Source organism: Arachis hypogaea, chromosome 5, assembly GCF_003086295.3.
Source record: "Arachis hypogaea cultivar Tifrunner chromosome 5, arahy.Tifrunner.gnm2.J5K5, whole genome shotgun sequence".
Lineage (NCBI taxonomy): Eukaryota > Viridiplantae > Streptophyta > Magnoliopsida > Fabales > Fabaceae > Arachis > Arachis hypogaea.
The window spans coordinates 71505159-71523425 of record NC_092040.1 but is presented as its reverse complement, the minus strand read 5'-3'; the positions used below and the strand labels follow the sequence as shown (position 1 = coordinate 71523425).

General features: G+C 39.7%; 3 protein-coding genes across 6 annotated transcripts; 1 reads left to right on the top strand and 2 right to left on the bottom strand.

Moving 5' to 3' along the window:
* The first annotated feature begins 4621 nt into the window (after positions 1–4621).
* Positions 4622–5443, top strand: LOC140173213 (uncharacterized). The gene is made up of 2 exons (XM_072195979.1): positions 4622–4918; positions 5135–5443. The coding sequence occupies exons 1-2, from the start codon at positions 4622–4624 to the stop codon at positions 5441–5443; spliced, it is 606 nt and encodes a 201-aa protein (XP_072052080.1).
* Positions 5444–5904: 461 nt separating this feature from the next.
* LOC140184706 (uncharacterized) lies at positions 5905–10369 on the bottom strand. Its single transcript, XM_072237297.1, has 2 exons — positions 7083–10369; positions 5905–6964 (listed from the first exon to the last, which is right to left on the bottom strand). Exons 1-2 carry the CDS (start codon positions 7114–7116, stop codon positions 6597–6599), a joined length of 402 nt encoding a protein of 133 aa, XP_072093398.1. The 5' UTR covers positions 7117–10369; the 3' UTR covers positions 5905–6596.
* An 826-nt stretch (positions 10370–11195) lies between these two features.
* LOC112801657 (uncharacterized) lies at positions 11196–15160 on the bottom strand. Of its 4 annotated transcripts, none has more exons than XM_025844529.3 (5): positions 14788–15160; positions 13640–13731; positions 13351–13526; positions 11785–11893; positions 11196–11669 (listed from the first exon to the last, which is right to left on the bottom strand). In XM_025844529.3, the coding sequence occupies exons 1-5, from the start codon at positions 15026–15028 to the stop codon at positions 11370–11372; spliced, it is 918 nt and encodes a 305-aa protein (XP_025700314.1). In that variant the 5' UTR covers positions 15029–15160; the 3' UTR covers positions 11196–11369. The 4 variants fall into 4 exon arrangements, with proteins under 4 accessions (XP_025700314.1, XP_025700316.1, XP_025700315.1 ...); XM_025844531.3 differs by having other exon boundaries at positions 11196–11656; positions 14788–15135; XM_025844530.3 differs by having other exon boundaries at positions 13640–13707; positions 14788–15134.
* Positions 15161–18267: the final 3107 nt, after the last annotated feature.

The following is an 18267-nucleotide window of genomic DNA, read 5'->3' as shown; positions in this document are numbered from 1 at the left end:
TCCTCTTAGAGGTTCTGTATTACGGAAAAACAAAATTGTATTTTATATATTTTGGATTGTAATATTGTCTGGCCAACCTTGTCTTTGCAGGTCGAGACTAATGATTATTATGTCTCTTATTTTGAAACATATAAATATATTTTGCTTTGGTATACAACATTCACTCGTGTTAATGTTTTTCGTGTGTGAGTATCGATCATTCGATGTTTTAATTTCTTCACTGGCTCATATATATATCTTTTAAGTGTCGTAGTGACAAATCATCTTTGATTTACGACTTAAGCGTAAAACTCTGTGTAGTAGGGTGTTACAAAATCACTTTCGCATTCAGAGTAGAAAAGTATCCAAACATAAAAAAGAAGTGTTCAATACACTTAAACGTATTTTTCTTCTTTCCAACTCTAAACCAAATACAACATTAATGTGACTCTACCTTCTCAAAGTCATGCTGCATTTTATTGTCTTAACAATCATGAAAGCTTCGTAAAGTTCTTCTATTTTCTACCATTTAAAAAATCTATACGTTTTATTGTCTTAATAATCATGAAAGCTTCGTAAAGTTATTATATTTTCTACCATTTAAAAAATGTGTGCATAAAACTTCATTTTCAGCTAATGATTTATGGAGTTCAGGGATCCTCTCAATTTTTTCTCACTTGAAAAAGTAAAGTGTAATCTCTCGCAACGCATTTTATAGGTGAGACCAAAAGAAAATATGAGAGAAAACATAAAAGAGTTAAATATTACACTTTATACCTTCAATTGAAAAGATCTATTCATATAGACTTTTGTAGCATTATGCCCGAAGATTCTTTTGATTTATAATCCCACTCACAATAGCATAGCTCTACTATACAGAATATTCTAAGTTTTTTTTTTTTTTGGAATGTATGATAGAAGTTTGGATAGATTTTACACTGATCAACCTCTATTAAGATTAGTAGAACCCTAAACTTGAACATTGTGCATTTGGGGACTAGGATTGCCTAACGGATTCATGTAATTTTACATAATTTCTATTTGGAACTATTATCCTATTGGGAACCTTCGGGTTTTCACCTGTTGTAGAATTTGTTGATTTTCAAATACAAGACGTGATGGACCTCATTGAGCATGTAAGACTCCTTTTGGCAAAAGTAAAAACTTGTCTTTTGAGTTTCATTCTGGACTTAGATGTTTTATTCTCCAATTTTGAACATGTATTTGTATATTCCTCTTAGAGGTTTTGTATTACGGAAAAATAAAATTATATTTTATATATTTTGGATTGTAATATTGTCTGGCCAACCTTGTCTTTGCAGGTCAAGACTAATGATTATTATGTATCTTATTTTGAAACATATAAATATATTTTGCTTTAGTATACAACATTCACTCGTGTTAATGTTTTTCATGTGTGTGTGTGTGTGTGTGTGACAAATCATCTTTGATTTACGACTTAAGCGTAAAACTCTGTGTAGTAGGGTGTTACAAAATCACTTTCGCATTCAGAGTAGAAAAGTATTCAAATGTTTTTCGTGTGTGAGTATCGATCATTCGATGTTTTAATTTCTTCACTGACTCATATATATATATATATATATATATATATATATATATATATATATATATATATATATATATATATATATATATCTTTTAAGTGTCGTAGTGACAAATCATCTTTGATTTACGACTTAAGCGTAAAACTCTGTGTAGTAGGGTGTTACAAAATCACTTTCGCATTCAGAGTAGAAAAGTATTCAAACATAAAAAAGAAGTGTTCAATACACTTAAACGTATTTTTCTTCTTTCCAACTCTAAACCAAATACAACATTAATGTGACTCTACCTTCTCAAAGTCATGCTGCATTTTATTGTCTTAACAATCATGAAAGCTTCATTAAGTTCTTCTATTTTCTACCTTTTCTATTTTCTACCTTTTAAAAAATCTGTATGTTTTATTGTCTTAACAATCATGAAAGCTTCGTAAAGTTGTTATATTTTCTACCATTTAAAAAATGTGTGCATAAAACTTCATTTTCAGCTAATGATTTATGGAGTTCAGGGATCCTCTCAATTTTTTCTCACTTGAAAAGGTAAAGTGTAATCTCTCGCAACACATTTTATAAGTGAGACCAAAAGAAAATGAGAGAGAACATTAAAAAGTTAAATATTACACTTTATACCTTCAATTGAAAAGATCCATTCATATAGACTTTTGCAACATTATGCCTGAAGATTCTCTTGATTTATAATCCCACTCACAATAGCATAGCTCTACTATACAGAATATTCTAAGTTTTTTTTTGGAATATATAATAGAAGTTTGGATAGATTTTACACTGATCAACTTATGTTAGGTATGTCTTTATGATCAAAGAACACGTGTGGGAGCACTTACCGATCAACTATAAAGCAACTGTTACGGTGTAGAGAAGAATAAAACCTCGTCCTTGTGAAATACATTCCAAGTATTACCTGTATGGGTTGTGTTTCGGCCCAGCCAGACGAGGAAAAGTTCACTTTGCGAACAGAAACCTCCCTCATAACTTCAAAGAACCATTGGTGGAAATGATTCGGGCAAACAACAATCTGTTCGCCTGGACACCAGCCGACATGCCGGGGATTTACCTCCAGTTCATGTCACACCACCTAGCTGTAAAGGCAGAAACTAAATCGGTGGCACAGAGAACAAGAAAAATGTCCCTGGAAAGAGCTAACGAAGTGGCCAAGCAAACGACCAGCTTGCTAGAAGCAGGATTCATCCGAGAACTGGACTACACGACCTGACTGTCAAACGTAGTCCTGGTCAAAAAAAGCCAATGGGAAGTGAAGGATATGTGTAGACTATTCCGATCTCAACAAAACATGCCCTAAGTACTCCTCCCCCCTAACATTAACGCTCTAGTGGACGTAGCCGCAGAGTATCAGTTTCTGAGTTTCCTGGACGCATGCTCTGGCTAAAATCAGATTCTGATGCATCGACCAGACGAGAAAAAAACGGCGTTCACAACGCCAGGGGGTACATACTGCTACAAGGTGATGCCATTTGGACTAAAAAACATAGGAGCCACTTATCAAAGACTGATGAATAAGGTCTTTAGACCTTATTGGCCGGACAGTAAAAGTATACGTAGACGACATCCTGGTGAATACCACCCAGTCGGAAGACCTCATCAGTGATCTGGAGACTGTTTGCGTCCCTCGAGAGACACAACATGAGACTAAACCCTCTCAAGCATGCCTTTGCCGTAGAGGCCGAAAAGTTCATAAGATTCATGATAACTCAGAGAGGAGTGGAGGCTAATCCTGAAAAATGTGAAACAATCCTACAAATGAAGAGCACGAGATGCGTTAAGGACGTGCAACGGTTCCTCGACGCGTCGGCAGATAGGGCACTCCCATTCTTCAACTTGATTAAAAAAGGGGATTGCGTGCAGCATGCGATGAGGCTTTCCACCATATCAAATGAATACTGTCGGCACCCCCGGTTCTCAAAAAACCCAAGGACTCCGAAACATTGTACCTGTACCTAGCCGTAACCGACGTAGCCTTGGCGGCCGTCATGATACGAGAAGAAGGAAGGATCCAACAACCGATATATTTTGTTAGCAAGGCATTTCAAGGAGCGGAGCTGAGATATAGTTAGTCGGAAAAGTTAGCGTATGCGCCACTAACCTCATCTAGAAGGCTATGACAATACTTCCAAAGTCATCGTGTCGCCGCCAGGTCAGATCAAGCGATACATCGAGTCCTGCAAAAACCAGACCTGGCGGGACGGATGATGACCTGGGCAATTGAACTATTTCAGTACGACCTGCAGTACGAGTCCAGACACGCGATCAAGGTCGGGCCATGGCCAACTTTCTTGTAGAGGTCACGGGAGACCCTCATGAAGCCCCGGGCACGCGGTGGAAGCTCCACGTTGACGGAGCCTCCAACCAAACGTCTAAAGGAGGAGGAATAATCCTCGAGAGCCCGTCGGGGATAGTGTATGAACAATCTATCAAGTTCGAGTTCCCGGTCTCCAACAATCAACAAAATATGAAGCCCTTATCGGCGACTTGCTACTATAAAAAAAAAGTAGTGGTATCGAGGGTAGAAGTGAACAGTGACTCTCAGGTCGTCACCTCCCAAATCAATAGGATGTATCAAGCCAAAGACCCCCTACTGTAGAAATACCTAAAAAAGGTTAAGGACTTTAAAAAAGTAGTATAGTATGTCCCGAGGGAGAGGAACACACGTGCCAACCTCCTATCCAAACTAGCCAGCACAAAATCAGGAACAGAAAATCGTTCCTTAATTCAAGACTTGGTGAAAGAACCGACAGTCGCCCTGTGTGCAACCCGAGCAGACGTTGATCCTTCATATATCGACCCAATCATCAATTTCTTGGAGTGTGGCAAGCTCCCTGACGACCACAAGAATGCAACGGCATTGAGAAGAGAGGCTGCAAAGTACACAATAGTGCAGGCCAACTGTTTAAGAGAGAGCTAAATCAACCCCTATAGAAGTGCCTACGACCCGAGTAAACGGATTACGTTCTCAGGGAGGTCCACGAGGGTTGTTGCAGCCATCACATAAGGGGAAGGCTTTGGCTCGGAAGCTCGTCGAAGCCGATTACTTTTGGCCCACGAAGATGGCAGACTCCCAAAAATTCGTCAGGAGGTGCAAGAAGTGCCAGAAAAATGCTAGCTTCCACAAGGTGCCGACAGCCAAACTCGGCCTACTAATGGCCTCACGGCCTTTTAGTCAATGGCGGATCGACCTCTTGGGTCCTTTCCCAGTTGGCCCTGGACAGCTCAAATACTTAATCGTGGCCATTGATTACTACACAAAGTGGATTGAAGCTGAACCATTGGCCAATATCTCGTTAGGTAACTGCCGTAAGTTCGTTTGGAGACAGATAATTTCCAAGTTCAGAATCACGAAGTCCGTAATATCGGACAATGGGACACAGTTTGTGGACAAGAAGTTTAGGGAGTTCCTAGATGGCTAGGGATAAAACATAGGTTCTCATCAGTAGACACCCCCAGACAAACGACCAAGTCGAAGCCGCGAACAAAGTCATCCCCCATGGACTAAAAAAATGACTCGACCAGAAGAAGGGATCGTGAGCAGATGAACTAGCGTCAGTTCTATGATCGTATAGGACAACAGCTCAATCCTCCACCGGAAAAACGCTCTTCTGACTTACGGGATTGATGCGATAATCCCTGTGGAGATCGGAGAGCCAAATCCACGATTACTCCTAGGTGGTGTAGACGAGGCCGTCGAGAAAGACTTGGTCAATGAAACCAGGAAAACGGCACACTTGTCGGAAACGGCGCTGAAGCAAAGAATAGCACTTTGCTACAACGCCAAAGTGCTAAGAAAGAAATTTGAGCCAGACGACTTGGTCCTGCAACGCAACAACATAGGCCTCCCCACCCTTGGAGAAGGAAAGCAGGCGGCTAATTGAGAAGGACCATACAGAGTGAAAGAACTGATCGGTAACGGGGCGTATAAACTATAACGCCTGGACGGGAAGGAAATGCCCCGAACATGGAACGTCACAAACTTTACAAGGTTCTACCCTTAAAAGCCAGAGCGACTACTTAACCTACCAACTCAGTAACACGTTTTACCTTGCGTTGAATTTGTTAATTATCATCTGTTGAACTTGTTAACCTTTAATTTTTATCATCACTCGTATACTACCATTTCACTTCATTCTATTTTCATCTCTATTTTTATTAATTGATCTATAGCGATCACAGTTCCCCGGGACTGATCACCCCGGGAGCCCATTGCACCGTTAATGATACGCCACGGCTTCACAGTGAAGCCAAAATTAGAATTTTAATACAATGCCACCATCCGGCTTCTTCGATTACCAACGTGACAAAGCGGTAAACAAATAAACAATTAACAAACCAGAAATTACAAAAACGGTAGTCAAGCCACCAATTACCAATAAGCAAAACGGTGAATCAGTTAAAGAAACTACATGAGTTCAAAAGATCTACACTGACTATTACATAGTTTAAAATGACGAACAAATAAAATTACATCACTTTCTCAGGATGTCAACAATCTGACCATTCCAAATAGTCTTGAACGCTCCAGTTGCAGAAGTGTCAAAGTCGGAAAACAGCAGTTTGACTTGGCCTTTAATCGCTTCATTGGTACCATTTATCACCTCCCTAGCCTTCTTCACTGTATCCTTATTCTTCTTCAAATTGGTAACCTCTTCCTTCAGACCGACAGCCTCCTCCTTAGCAGTCTTGGCCAACTTCTCGACCTATACAAGCTTGGCTTCCAAAGCCGTAACCTTAGCCTGGGCCGCAGAAGTGTCGCCGCGAGCGGCATTGAGCTGGGACTCCAGGGTCATCTCCAGCTCCGTAAGTCGGGCAACCGCTTCATCGGAGGTCTTCACCTTCCCATCTGAATCAGCTAACTTCTCCTTTAAAGTCTTAACTTCTAACCTCAAGCTCTCGACCTCCCGAACAGATTGGCGGTACTTCCCATCCAACGTCCTAGCTTAAGTCGGGATACGCTCAGCTTTCCTAGCAATTGTTGCAGCCCTTAACATACATCGGTACATCCATCGAGCCTAAACGCAAAAATCCCCATTAGGAAAGAACTCGTCGGTACCAGACACGAGTCGAGTCAATGAAGCCCCCGATGTCAAAATTCTTCTCCATCACAGTGAGTGACCCCTCAGGACTAAAGGCCGACTTCCACTTACGAGGGTTGTCGATAATCGCAACATCAGAACCCCTTCCAGCCGGCTCGGCCTCAAGAGGCACCACTCCACTGCTGCTCGAACCAGCCGTAACAATTGGGCCGGCAGATTTCGGTGGAGGAAGAGCCGAATGCACCTCGGCACTAGGGGAAGTCGAGTGCTCGACAGAATGTGTCGCAGAACTATCTTTGCTTGCCTTAGGGAGAAATTGGGCCATTAAATCTTCAAGACCAATGCGCTCGGCAGCCATGCTCACTACAGTCAACAAAACAACTCGTTAGCCAAGGATAGACATACAAAAAAAGGAAGGAAAAGAAGAAAAAGAAAAAAATAAATAAATAAAAGGGGGCAACACTACCAACCTACCACGTACCTACATAGCTCCTACCCGTCTCTCGATCACCCATTAAGAGATGGGGGTTGAGATTACTTTTATTAAAGATGGCCAGCAACACATCAACGATGTCCTTGTCCCGCTGAGTCAGGCCCTTGTAGGTTACTTTTGTAAAAGCATGGACCCGGCCCCGAAGCTCCAGTAGGTCGGGATCCGCCGCTCACCCCCCAAGGTTAACCAAAAAGGATGCACTCCTTCGGTAGGTCGGACTTTGAATTACTTGTCCTTAAAACCATAAAATGAATCCTCGAAGGTCCCGAAAATCCATCTGCCCTGGGCAGCTCGGAATGACATAAACCCATTCTTATATCTCCCCTTTTTAAAAAGATTTGTTAAAATAAATAACCAAAGAAACACCTCCACGGAGGCCGGCAAGTCCAGGTATTCACATACCATCTCAAAGCACCAAATTGCGGCCCAACTGTTCGAGTACAACTGCGACGGGGCCACGCGCACCGATTTAAAAGGGCCATCTAGAAAGAGGAGAAAGGGATTCGAACCCCCAAGACGGTGAACATCGCTTTATAAACCCACATCCAGTCGGCAATTCATAGGGTGTTGAGGTCGATTTGGCATATGCGTTCGTGATCGACAGGGATGAATACTTCGTAGCGTCCTTCCTTGTCACAACCCCCGCACAGCTAGTCGCGAAGACAGAACTCCGTGAGCTCCTCTAATGTCATTTGTGAAGGCATACCCTTCACATCCGAGGTGACCCAGGTATATCTGTCAACGGGTGTTCTCAGAAGAGAACGTTACGCCATACCTACAATGGGAGCACCACAAAGTCAGGCTACCAGGTCAGGAAGTCAGGAAAACTAGAACTAATGCTACGAACACAGGGAACTAACAATAAACGCTACAGTAAGCCTATCTACAGTTAAACCAAGGCTAAGTCTACAGCTAAGTAAAGATTTAGCACCTGGAACATATATGGCAAACCCCCCCCCCCCCCAATGTCTACCTAGCATTGTCAAACATGCAAACCCAATGCCTAATCCAAGTAGGCATGAACGAGAAAAAGCACACAGGCAGCATAAACACGCAGTAAAGTTCAAAAGCATGAAAGACAGTAAAAAAAAACTCACCAGGAAGATGATGATGAGTGAAAGGAGTTACAAAATCTTCAAGAAACTCTGCTGAGTCAATTTCAGATGAAAAGCTTCGGAGAACGCGGAAGGAAAACGAAATGTTTGTGGCAGTGATAAGAAAACAAGGAAATGAGGCATGAGGGGAAGAGAAGAAAAACAAAACGAAAGAGTAACTGCCATGGGGAAGGGCGAAGGACAGGGATAAAATGGACTTTTTCCCATACTTTCAAATCAGTCATAAATGCACTTAATTGCAGGCACGAAGAGGCGACAAACGGCACCCCCTCGAAACGGTGAAGCCCACACGCACGTGGAATGAACGCTCCAATCACGAGCTACTGACAGAGCTACTTCCTGGAGGCAGGTCTACTCCAATGGGGCCCGCCCTAGGTGCAAAGTAGAGGAGAAGGCCCTACCCCTTCTCGAGGTACGTCACTATCACCTCATCCTCACTGCATCTGTACAGATTTCTAACTTGAGCGTCGAAATCTTTTTTACAGGTGGCTCCCCCCCTCTCTCTCACACCGCTGCAGCTCGGGAAGTCGCAAAGCCTTAGTCTCCTCACGTTCAAGACCCAGACCCAAGCCTTCACCACCGATCCGTTTGGGACGCGAGGTCACGAACATGTTGGAAAACATTTCGCTCTCCCAAATATTTAAAAAAAATGAGCTAGCTATGATGATAGGAGCTGAATCTAGTTGGGAAATTATAAGAGGGTAGCACAAGTCGCATGTAAATAGGAAAAAACATGTCATAGAAGCAACATAGAACGTGTATTTAAACACTGATTTGTGTGATAAACAAACTCTTGACATCCATAATTAATCTACCAAAAGAAAATGAAAAATAACAAAAGGAAAGCAAGTGGTCCTATAATGTGATGAAGGGCCATGATGAATGATATCATAATTAACAAAGACAAGACAAAGTAAAGCCACTATTTATCTATTTATATTTTCATTAACAACAAGTATTATTAACAATACGAGAGGGATATCATGAAAGCATGGAAGATAAAGATTCTCGTTACAGAAAGATTAAGATAAAGCGATTATTCTATGGAATTGCAACAATCATCTACCTTAACTGGCTTGAATCTAAATGAATCAATTGAAATTTGGAAGTAGACATGTTCATCACCTAAAATTACTCGCCACGATGGTATGAGAAAGATAAAGTTGATGTACTTTAAAAGCATCAAATGAACATGCAAGAGAAAATATTAGACCAAAATGTTCAACCGTGTCCCATTCTTTAAACATGGACCCATCAAATTAGACACTTTACAACTGATTACTGCACTAAGAGCAACAGATGTAGCTAAGAATGGTATAGAGAACTAAATTGAATATGAGCAAAGCTTACAATAAAGTAAAATGATGAGCTTTCCTAGAAGCAATGACAAAGAAACTTAATTTTCAGGTTGCCTAGAATATACAGCGTGAATGTAAGATATATAACTATTCATGTAACTCTACCTAATAATTTAAACTTTTGGAATAAACTATTCTAGAACATGCTATGAGAGCTTTTATGAGCAAAATATCTAGGATTCAATTCTTGTTACCCCAAGAAAATATAATTTAAGCATATGGCAAACAAAAAGAGAGGGGGGGGGGGGGGATGCAAAATCCCGCTACACGCTCAAAAGAAGCTCTTGTGAAGGGATCATGTAAGATATATAACAATTTTTGTAACTCTATCTAATAACTCAAACTTTTTGGACAAGTGATTTCATGACAAGAATCATTTATTTTTTATGGATGACAGTATTATATCCTCTAAAGCTACCATGGATAATTGCCAAATCAATCGTCATATTCTAGGTCTTTATGAAATGGTATTGGGTCTGAATTGATTTTGGGAAATCAACTTTGCATGTTTAGCATGATTTTGGGCAATGAGATCCGAACTCAAAACCCGAGGGCCTTCAACAATTCACTGGGTTCCTAATAAGCAAAGTATCCAATACCAACCATGGGTAGATCAGAGAGTCTGGTAGATAAAAGATAACTCTCTCGAATAAGCAAAGTATCACTGCACATTTCTCTAATGCTCATGAAATTTTAGAGATCCTTTTAACCCAAACAAACGAAGAATATGTGCTAGTTTGGTGTGCGGAAGCAGATCAGTGGAGAGTGAATGGACACATCCAGGACCAATATAAAAAAAAAAAAAAAAAAAAAAAAAAAACTGAAAAGCATTGCGGAAGCTTGACATTATGCCTAGAACCACAGTCTTCGGGTGATATACATGCCAAAAAAGCTATTCCTCACTTTTCTTCCAAAGACTGATCAGCAACTTGGGGAGTTCAAATTGTCGGAGGCTGCTATCTTTGTATTAATGTTCTAACATACCCCAAGTTCATCATGGGGAATGGATTTATTCTTTGGTTGAATTTGTCAGGGATAGAAATCAAGAGAAGAGCTGGATTCTGCTATAATCATGTTTTAACAGCAGCACCTGAGAATCAGGTAAAGGAACTAGGGAAAAACAATATACACAATTGAATTCCAAACTCCACATTAGTCTGGTGCCTCAATGGCTACACTTTGCAACCAAGCAAATAAGATATAATGTGTTGAGAAATCACATTATCCACATTATTTATGGGAAGAGCTTAATTTTCTAATCACTACAATATAAGTTGGGAGGCTTTGTTACTAACTCTACCTTGCTGGAAGTGGAATGGAAAAAGAATTCTGTTATGAGGGGGAAGTGAGAGGGTGGTTAGAGAAGAGACAGCAAGGGGACTATATCAGAATTTTGGAGATTAGACTAAAGACCAGGAGAGAGTCAAGCTTCTCGAAAGCTTGATACTATCACTGTTTCTTCTTTGTTATTTCAAAAATAATACCAAGCACCTGAGGGAGGATAAACCATACTGAATCTACCTCACATCAGTAGGTTCCTGCTACTGTTATATCATATTATCTTCACTAGATATCAGTTCTTACAATTTCATATATGAACTTGCACAGCTGCTTAGATAAACGACCTATGTCCAAATTAACAGGTATTTATATTCAATTAATTTAAAGTTTAATAAAACCAGAACATCACCTAGTACTGTGCTGAAAAGTTAACTCAGAAAAGAACTACATTTTTTCCTCCAAAACTACTTCCAAATGTCATATCTAGTTTTTTAAATGTAGGTAGCAAAAAGATTTAAGAATTAATCAAGATACAGGGTTACCATTCTATGCATGTTAAACGGCAATTCTAATCGCCAATCCTTCTGTTTTCGACTTAAAGGCTTGCCTTTTCTGAGAGGGTCTCTGTTCTCTTTAACATCTGCCAGCTTCCACACACATACCTCTGATTCTTTCTCTATAGACTCTAACAAGAAAACTCCATCCTCTTCTGTGCTATTGGATTCTGTATTTTCCGTATAGTGGACTCTCATGGGCATGTCTTGGAAACGATTAAGATCATCTGGCACTTTTAGTATCCTCTCAGCACCTGGGGATGAAACCTTCAAAGTTCAAAACAAAATGTGCACTTTTATTTTATGCACTGAATAGGATTCAGAGGACATTCATTTTCTACTGACTACATACAACATGTATGATGCAGCTACTATGCATTACCTCAAGTGCCAAATCATCAGGTATCTCTCCAAGTGCTCCAACCTCATCTAATCTTTTCTTGTATTCTTGATTATATCGTTCAAGCTCTTCCATGCTTGGACAGCCATATCTGAAAAAGAAAGACAGAAAACTGAATACCAAACTAATTGTAATCAGGTATTTATTTTAATGGAAATACAGAAATACAATATAACAGTAAAAGATAATAGAGGAATTTCGAGAGTCCTCTTCTCTCCTAGCCTAGGCCTTTCCAAGTCTTTTCCTACCTCTCATCTAATCAGCTCCTCCTTTTATTGCCTTCCCTCAAATTAATTATCATAATTAGCATTCAACTCCTACGATTATGCGTCCCTGATTCTCTCATCTGACTAATCCAATCATCAATTATTCTCACTTATGATTAGACATTTCTCCTGCCCTATTATTCCTCCCTTTTCTTTATTGCTTCTTCTAGAATAATGATAAGGTAAAGGGATTACTTTCTTTCCTTTTTTGGCTGCCTTTGCTGCTGACTCAGCATTCTCTCTCTCTCTCCAGGGTATGTAACAAAATCTTAAAAGCAACCTCTGCTTGTAGAAAGGCTTTATAATCAACCCACTCTAGACCCAATTTTAAAAATATATGTAGATATGCTGTCTTGATTCCCACAAATTTTAAACTAATACATTCTCATTCTGCGATTGGTTTTTCACCCAGATCCACTACAAAGCTGTACATATGGGTCTCCGTGCGTGTGGCATGATTTTATGCCTAATATGCCATGCAGAAAATGATAAACAAATCATTCATGCTATATGCTGCAACTAAGAAACGTAAACTTGGACTAGGTATAAGTTGTTAGAAAATGGATGGGAGTAGAAAGTGGAATGTGGTAATGCTGAACTGTAAATGTTTTGAGCAGAAAATGGCTAGAGATTAGCTCTAGTAGTAGAGGTTGATTGGAGTAAAATGATTGAGGTTGGAGTTATATTAGCTCATCAAAACATTTGAAAATAAAGAAACGAAAATGTTTCTTTTTGGAATTTAATTTTCACAAAATAAATAAATTGAGCCATTGGAAAGTTCATATTATGAGTCTGCCAATCCCTAACAAACAGCCACGAAAACTTGAGGTCAAAATTATCACAAACTCACCATCCATGTGCCTATCTCAGACTCAAAGTAGTAGTAAACCTCAAATATCAAATAGACGATACAGGGCCATGTGGCTCATCGTGGGCTTCTCACAACCAGTTTGAGCTTATATTAGGAGAGTTTTTTCAGTAAATTCATGGCAACCATAGCTCAGCAGTCAGGAACAATCAGCATCCTTGTCAGATCTGTGATGATTGTTTAACCATTTAACTCGTCATTCTAACTCAGTGGGGGCTTCAACTATGACATTGACACTTAAAGTTTGAGCTGAAACTGGATCTTAACTCTCCTAGTCCTAGAGAATTATTAGACTTCCCTATATCAGCTTCCCCAAGCTGAGTCACTGTTTTTCACACAACAATAACTTCATTTTATTGTAAATATTTTCTACTAACGGTTGTATATGACATAGGTTGAAAGCTGAAATCTTACTCATTTGTTAATTTGTCTAATCTCACATAAACATATCCTCGAGGACTAGTCTTGAAAGCATATAGTTCAATGTCCTCATTAAACTCCTTAAGGATATCCTTGGCAACAGAGAGCGCCCGCTGGCCCCAGGGAACATTACGCAAGGCAACTCCACCGCCATCACCCCCATCACCAATCTACACACAGAGCATCTATTTATAAGCAATGTTAATCATATTTTTAAATTCATTATATAGGTGAAATGAAGAGCTCTACATGAAAGTAAAGAGTCGAATTAATGACGTAGTACCATAGGCTCAGAATCGTCTTCTTCTTCCCATCCATCATCAGTGGTTTCTCCTTCTTCACTTGCCTCATCTGCAAATTTTGAAATAGACAAACCTGTTAAAAAAAGTGTTGTAGTAAATGTGGTAAATGCTGAGATATATAACTTTGCATAGAACATATTAGTTTAGTAACTGTTGGAAAAAAAGAGATTTACAACTTCACATAGCCTGTCCTTTTGGGAAAATCTATCAATGTGCCAGAAAAGAAAGAACAAACACCTAAATCTCATAAAGCAAACCAGAACATTGACAACTAATTGCATCATTCAGCAAGTTTTACCATAAGAAGTTGTTGCATTTGAAATGTTGCACAAGATCTAAGTCATTGTATAACTAAACCATAAACCTGAGGAAAAAGCATTAAAGTAAAAAAAAGAAAGAAAGCAAAGAAGACTTAACGATAAAACTACATAACTAAAGAACCCTTCAATCCTTCTTCATAGTTTGTATTGGTCTAGGAAGAAACCATGTCCTGAGATCTCTAAGCAAGTCATTTAGAAAGAAAAAGAAAAAGAGAAAACTCCTATCCAATAGCAGAACTAAGGAAAGCAAACAATTAAGAATTTCTGAAATTATTAGCTTAAAAATCCATATCAGACAATAAAGATGGAAGACCACTGTTAAGCGTTTCCCATCCCAGTTCCCACTCGTGCCAAAACCTCTGAGACTATACAACTGAAACTGTTCTAAACTCAAAGGCTAACCAAAAACTTCAAAATTCAAATAACCTACCCGAACAATTAGCTTTTGTGGCTGTAAAAATTGATAGTGTTAATAAAATATAACTAGAAATTATGAAGAGATTTTTAGGTTAAACCAGCTGAGCAAATGCAAGGTGGTCCTCAAGGAGAAGTTTTTCTCCAATCTAACAATTGGTCAATGGTCAAAGATTAAGCCAAAAATTGATTATGAAGCTTAAGATAACCAGGGTTTATACTTTATAATCATCATGGCATTCAAAGCTACAAAACCAACTAAATACTTCAAACAATTAATCACTGACAAGCCAATTACTATTTTTTTTAAAAAAAATCATTTAAAAAATAGACTCGTTATGGAGAGTACAAAATACAGAAGGAAAACAAATGAAAGGATGATTAGAGATGATAACCTCGAACATCGTCAGAGAAGCCAATGCTGAAAAACCGACGGGGATCAGAGGAAAAGGAGCAAAGATGGGATTTTTGTTGAACAACGTGATGAGTGAGAGAAGATGGGTTATGTAAATGGAAGAGAGAAGAGCTGTTCAAGTGAGGGGTTGAGGTCCGTCGGAGGAAGTGACCAACAGCGCTGTTCTTCGTCGTCGTTATCATCATCCTCCTGATCATGCTCTTAGTAATGGCTCTCCCCATGCTTTGATGCTCTCTCTACAACCCTAAACACCGTACACAGCAGTATACAAGACGGTGGTGAGCTGAGCACTTACCAGGGACCATTTTCCTATTCATATTTTTTACCTCCGCAAGGTTTTATTATAATTTTATGAGTAAAGTATTGTTTTTGTGTCCAACGTTTAGGATAAGTTTTATAATTATCTCTAGCGTTTCATTTGTCTTATTTATGTTCTCAACGTTCCAAACTTGATTCAATGTTATCTTCCGTTAACTCTATTGACGGAATATTAAGGGAGCTGCCTATGTGGACGCGATACGTTAGTAACCCAAACGTATGTATTGACAAGGTTTCCCTTCGCGTGTAATGTTTTCTTTTACCATACGAAACGCTTGCATTCAGAGAAGAGAAAGAAAAACGTAACATTTCACATTCCACCCACACTTTCTGAACCCTATCGATTATTTCTCCTCCGTTCTTCGTGCTCGATTACGAAGGAAAAAGACGGATTGAAGCAAGTTCGTGTTTTGGTGTTCCCTACACACAAGAGCATTGTCCCGTCTTGGTGGTACTGAAAACTTTGAAACGGCACAGGGTGAAAAGGTATGTGCAATATATGTTTGATTTTCGTTTGAAGGGAATAGTTCATGCAAGTAAAGATGTTAATGCATCAGGTTTCTGCGATTGCAATATTGTTGTTGTTAGGGTTTGGGGTTGTTGATGTAAGTAGAATTTTTTGATTTACATTTTCTGCCCTGCACATTGATTACCGTTGTTTTATGATGTTTGAAACTTGTAATAGAAAAAGTAGCGGAAGGGATAAGTCATTCTAATGTTAAAATTTATCACCAGGGTTATGAGTGGTACACATATTGTGGAAAGATGAAGCATGAGCGAAGTTGGTAGTTGAAGAGTTGCAACATTAGGGAGTTGAAGATTGGAATCATGCATGCAAAGTGGCTGAGTAAAGTTTTTTTGAACAAAATTGCTGAGAACCCGAAGATTAAGTTAACCACACTAATGAGGAAAGCGTACACAAAGTGGAATGTGGAGTTGACCAAATCTAAGGCCTCCAGGGTCAAACAGTTTGCTCTGGATGAGTTACAGGGGACATATGTAGAGCAGTATAGAAGGTTGTATGACTACTGTCATGAGTTGCTGAAGACAAACCCTGGGTCATCAGCGCATTTGAAAGTCTAGAGGCCACCTGAGTTTGCTTTTGAAAGACCAGCGCCAGGGGTAGATTTAAGACCCAGATTTGAGAGGATCTATGTGATGTTGGATGCCTGTAAGAAGAGTTTTATGGCTTGTAGGCCAATGATTGGGTTGGACGGCTGTTTTCTAAAAACACCTTATGGAGGTTGGCTCCTGACTGCAATGGGTTGGAACCCAATCGATCAAATCCTGCCGATAGCATATGTAGTTATGAAAGCTGAAACCAAGGACTCATGGACATGGTTTCTCCAGTATCTATGTGATGACCTGGGAGTTTCGTGCACGAAATTGTGATCATCAATGGCGCCATCAACATGGTACGCTCAATTGCAATCTCAACTCTTTATCACAACTTCGCACAACTAACCAGCAAGTGTACTGGGTCGTCCAAGTAATAAACCTTACGCGAGTAAGGGTTGATCCCACGGAGATTGTTGGTATGAAGCAAGCTATGGTCATCTTGTAAATCTCAGTCAGGCAGAATCAAATGGTTATGGATGATTTATGAATAAAGCATAAAGATAAAGATAGAGATACTTATGTAATTCATTGGTAAGAATTTCAGACAAGCGTATGGAGATGCTTTGTCCCTTCCGTCTTTCTACTTTCCTACTGTCTTCATCCAATCCTTCTTACTCCTTTCCATGGCAAGCTGTATGTAGGGTTTCACCGTTGTCAGTGGCTACCTCCCATCCTCTCAGTGAAAATGTTCTACGCACCCTGTCACGGCACGGCTAATCATCTGTCGGTTCTCAATCAGGTTGGAATAGAATCCAGTGATTCTTTTGCGTCTGTCACTAACGCCTAGCCTTCAGGAGTTTGAAACTCGTCACAGTCTTCAGAATACCACAGACAAGGTTTAGACCTTCCGGATTCTCTTGAATGCCGCCATCAATTCTAGCTTATACCACGAAGATTCCGATTAAGGGATCCAAGAGATATCCACTCAATCTAAGGTAGAACGGAGGTGGTTGTCAGGCATACGTTCATAGGTGAGAATGATGATGAGTGTCACGGATCATCACATTCATCAAGTTGAAGAACAAGTGATATCTTAGAACAAGAACAAGCTGAATTGAATAGAAGAACAATAGTAATTGTATTAATACTCGAGGTACAGCAGAGCTCCACACCTTAATCTATGGTGTGTAGAAACTCCACCGTTGAAAATACATAAGAACAAGGTCTAGGCATGGCCGTGAGGCCAGCCCCCATGATCTAAGATAGCATAAGACTAAAGATAGCTACCCCGATAAGAATACAACAGTAAAAGGTCCTATTTGTAGAGAACTAGTAGCCTAGGGTTTACAAGGATGAGTAAATGACATAAAAATCCACTTCGGGCCCACTTGGTGTGTGCTTGGGCTGAGCATTGAAGCATTTTCGTGTAGAGACTTCTCTTGGAGTTAAACGCCAGCTTTTGTGCCAGTTTGGGCGTTTAACTCCCATTCTTGTGCCAATTCCGGCGTTTAACGCCAGACAGTTTTGAGCTGATTTGGAACACCGGTTTGGGCTATCAAATCTCGGGCAAAGTATGGACTATTATATATTGCTGGAAAGCCCAGAATGTCTACTTTCCAACGCAAGTAAGAGCGCGCCAATTGGGCTTCTGTAGATCCAGAAAATTCACTTCGAGTGCAGGGAGGTCAAAATCCAACAGCATCTGCAGTCCTTTTCAGACTCTGAATCAGATTTTTGCTCAAGTCCCTCAATTTCAGCCAGAAAATACCTGAAATCACAGAAAAACACACAAACTCATAGTAAAGTCCAGAAAAGTGAATTTTAACTAAAAAATAATAAAAATATACTAAAAACTAACTAAAACATACTAAAAACATACTAAAAACAATGCCAAAAAGCGTATAAATTATCCGCTCATCACAACGCCAAACTTAAATTGTTGGTTGTCCCCAAGCAACTGAAAATCAAATAAGATAAAAAGAAGAGAATATGCAATGAACTCCAAAAACATCTATGAAGATCAGTATTAATTAGATGAGCGGGGCTTTAGCGTTTTGCCTTTGAATAGTTTTGGCATCTCACT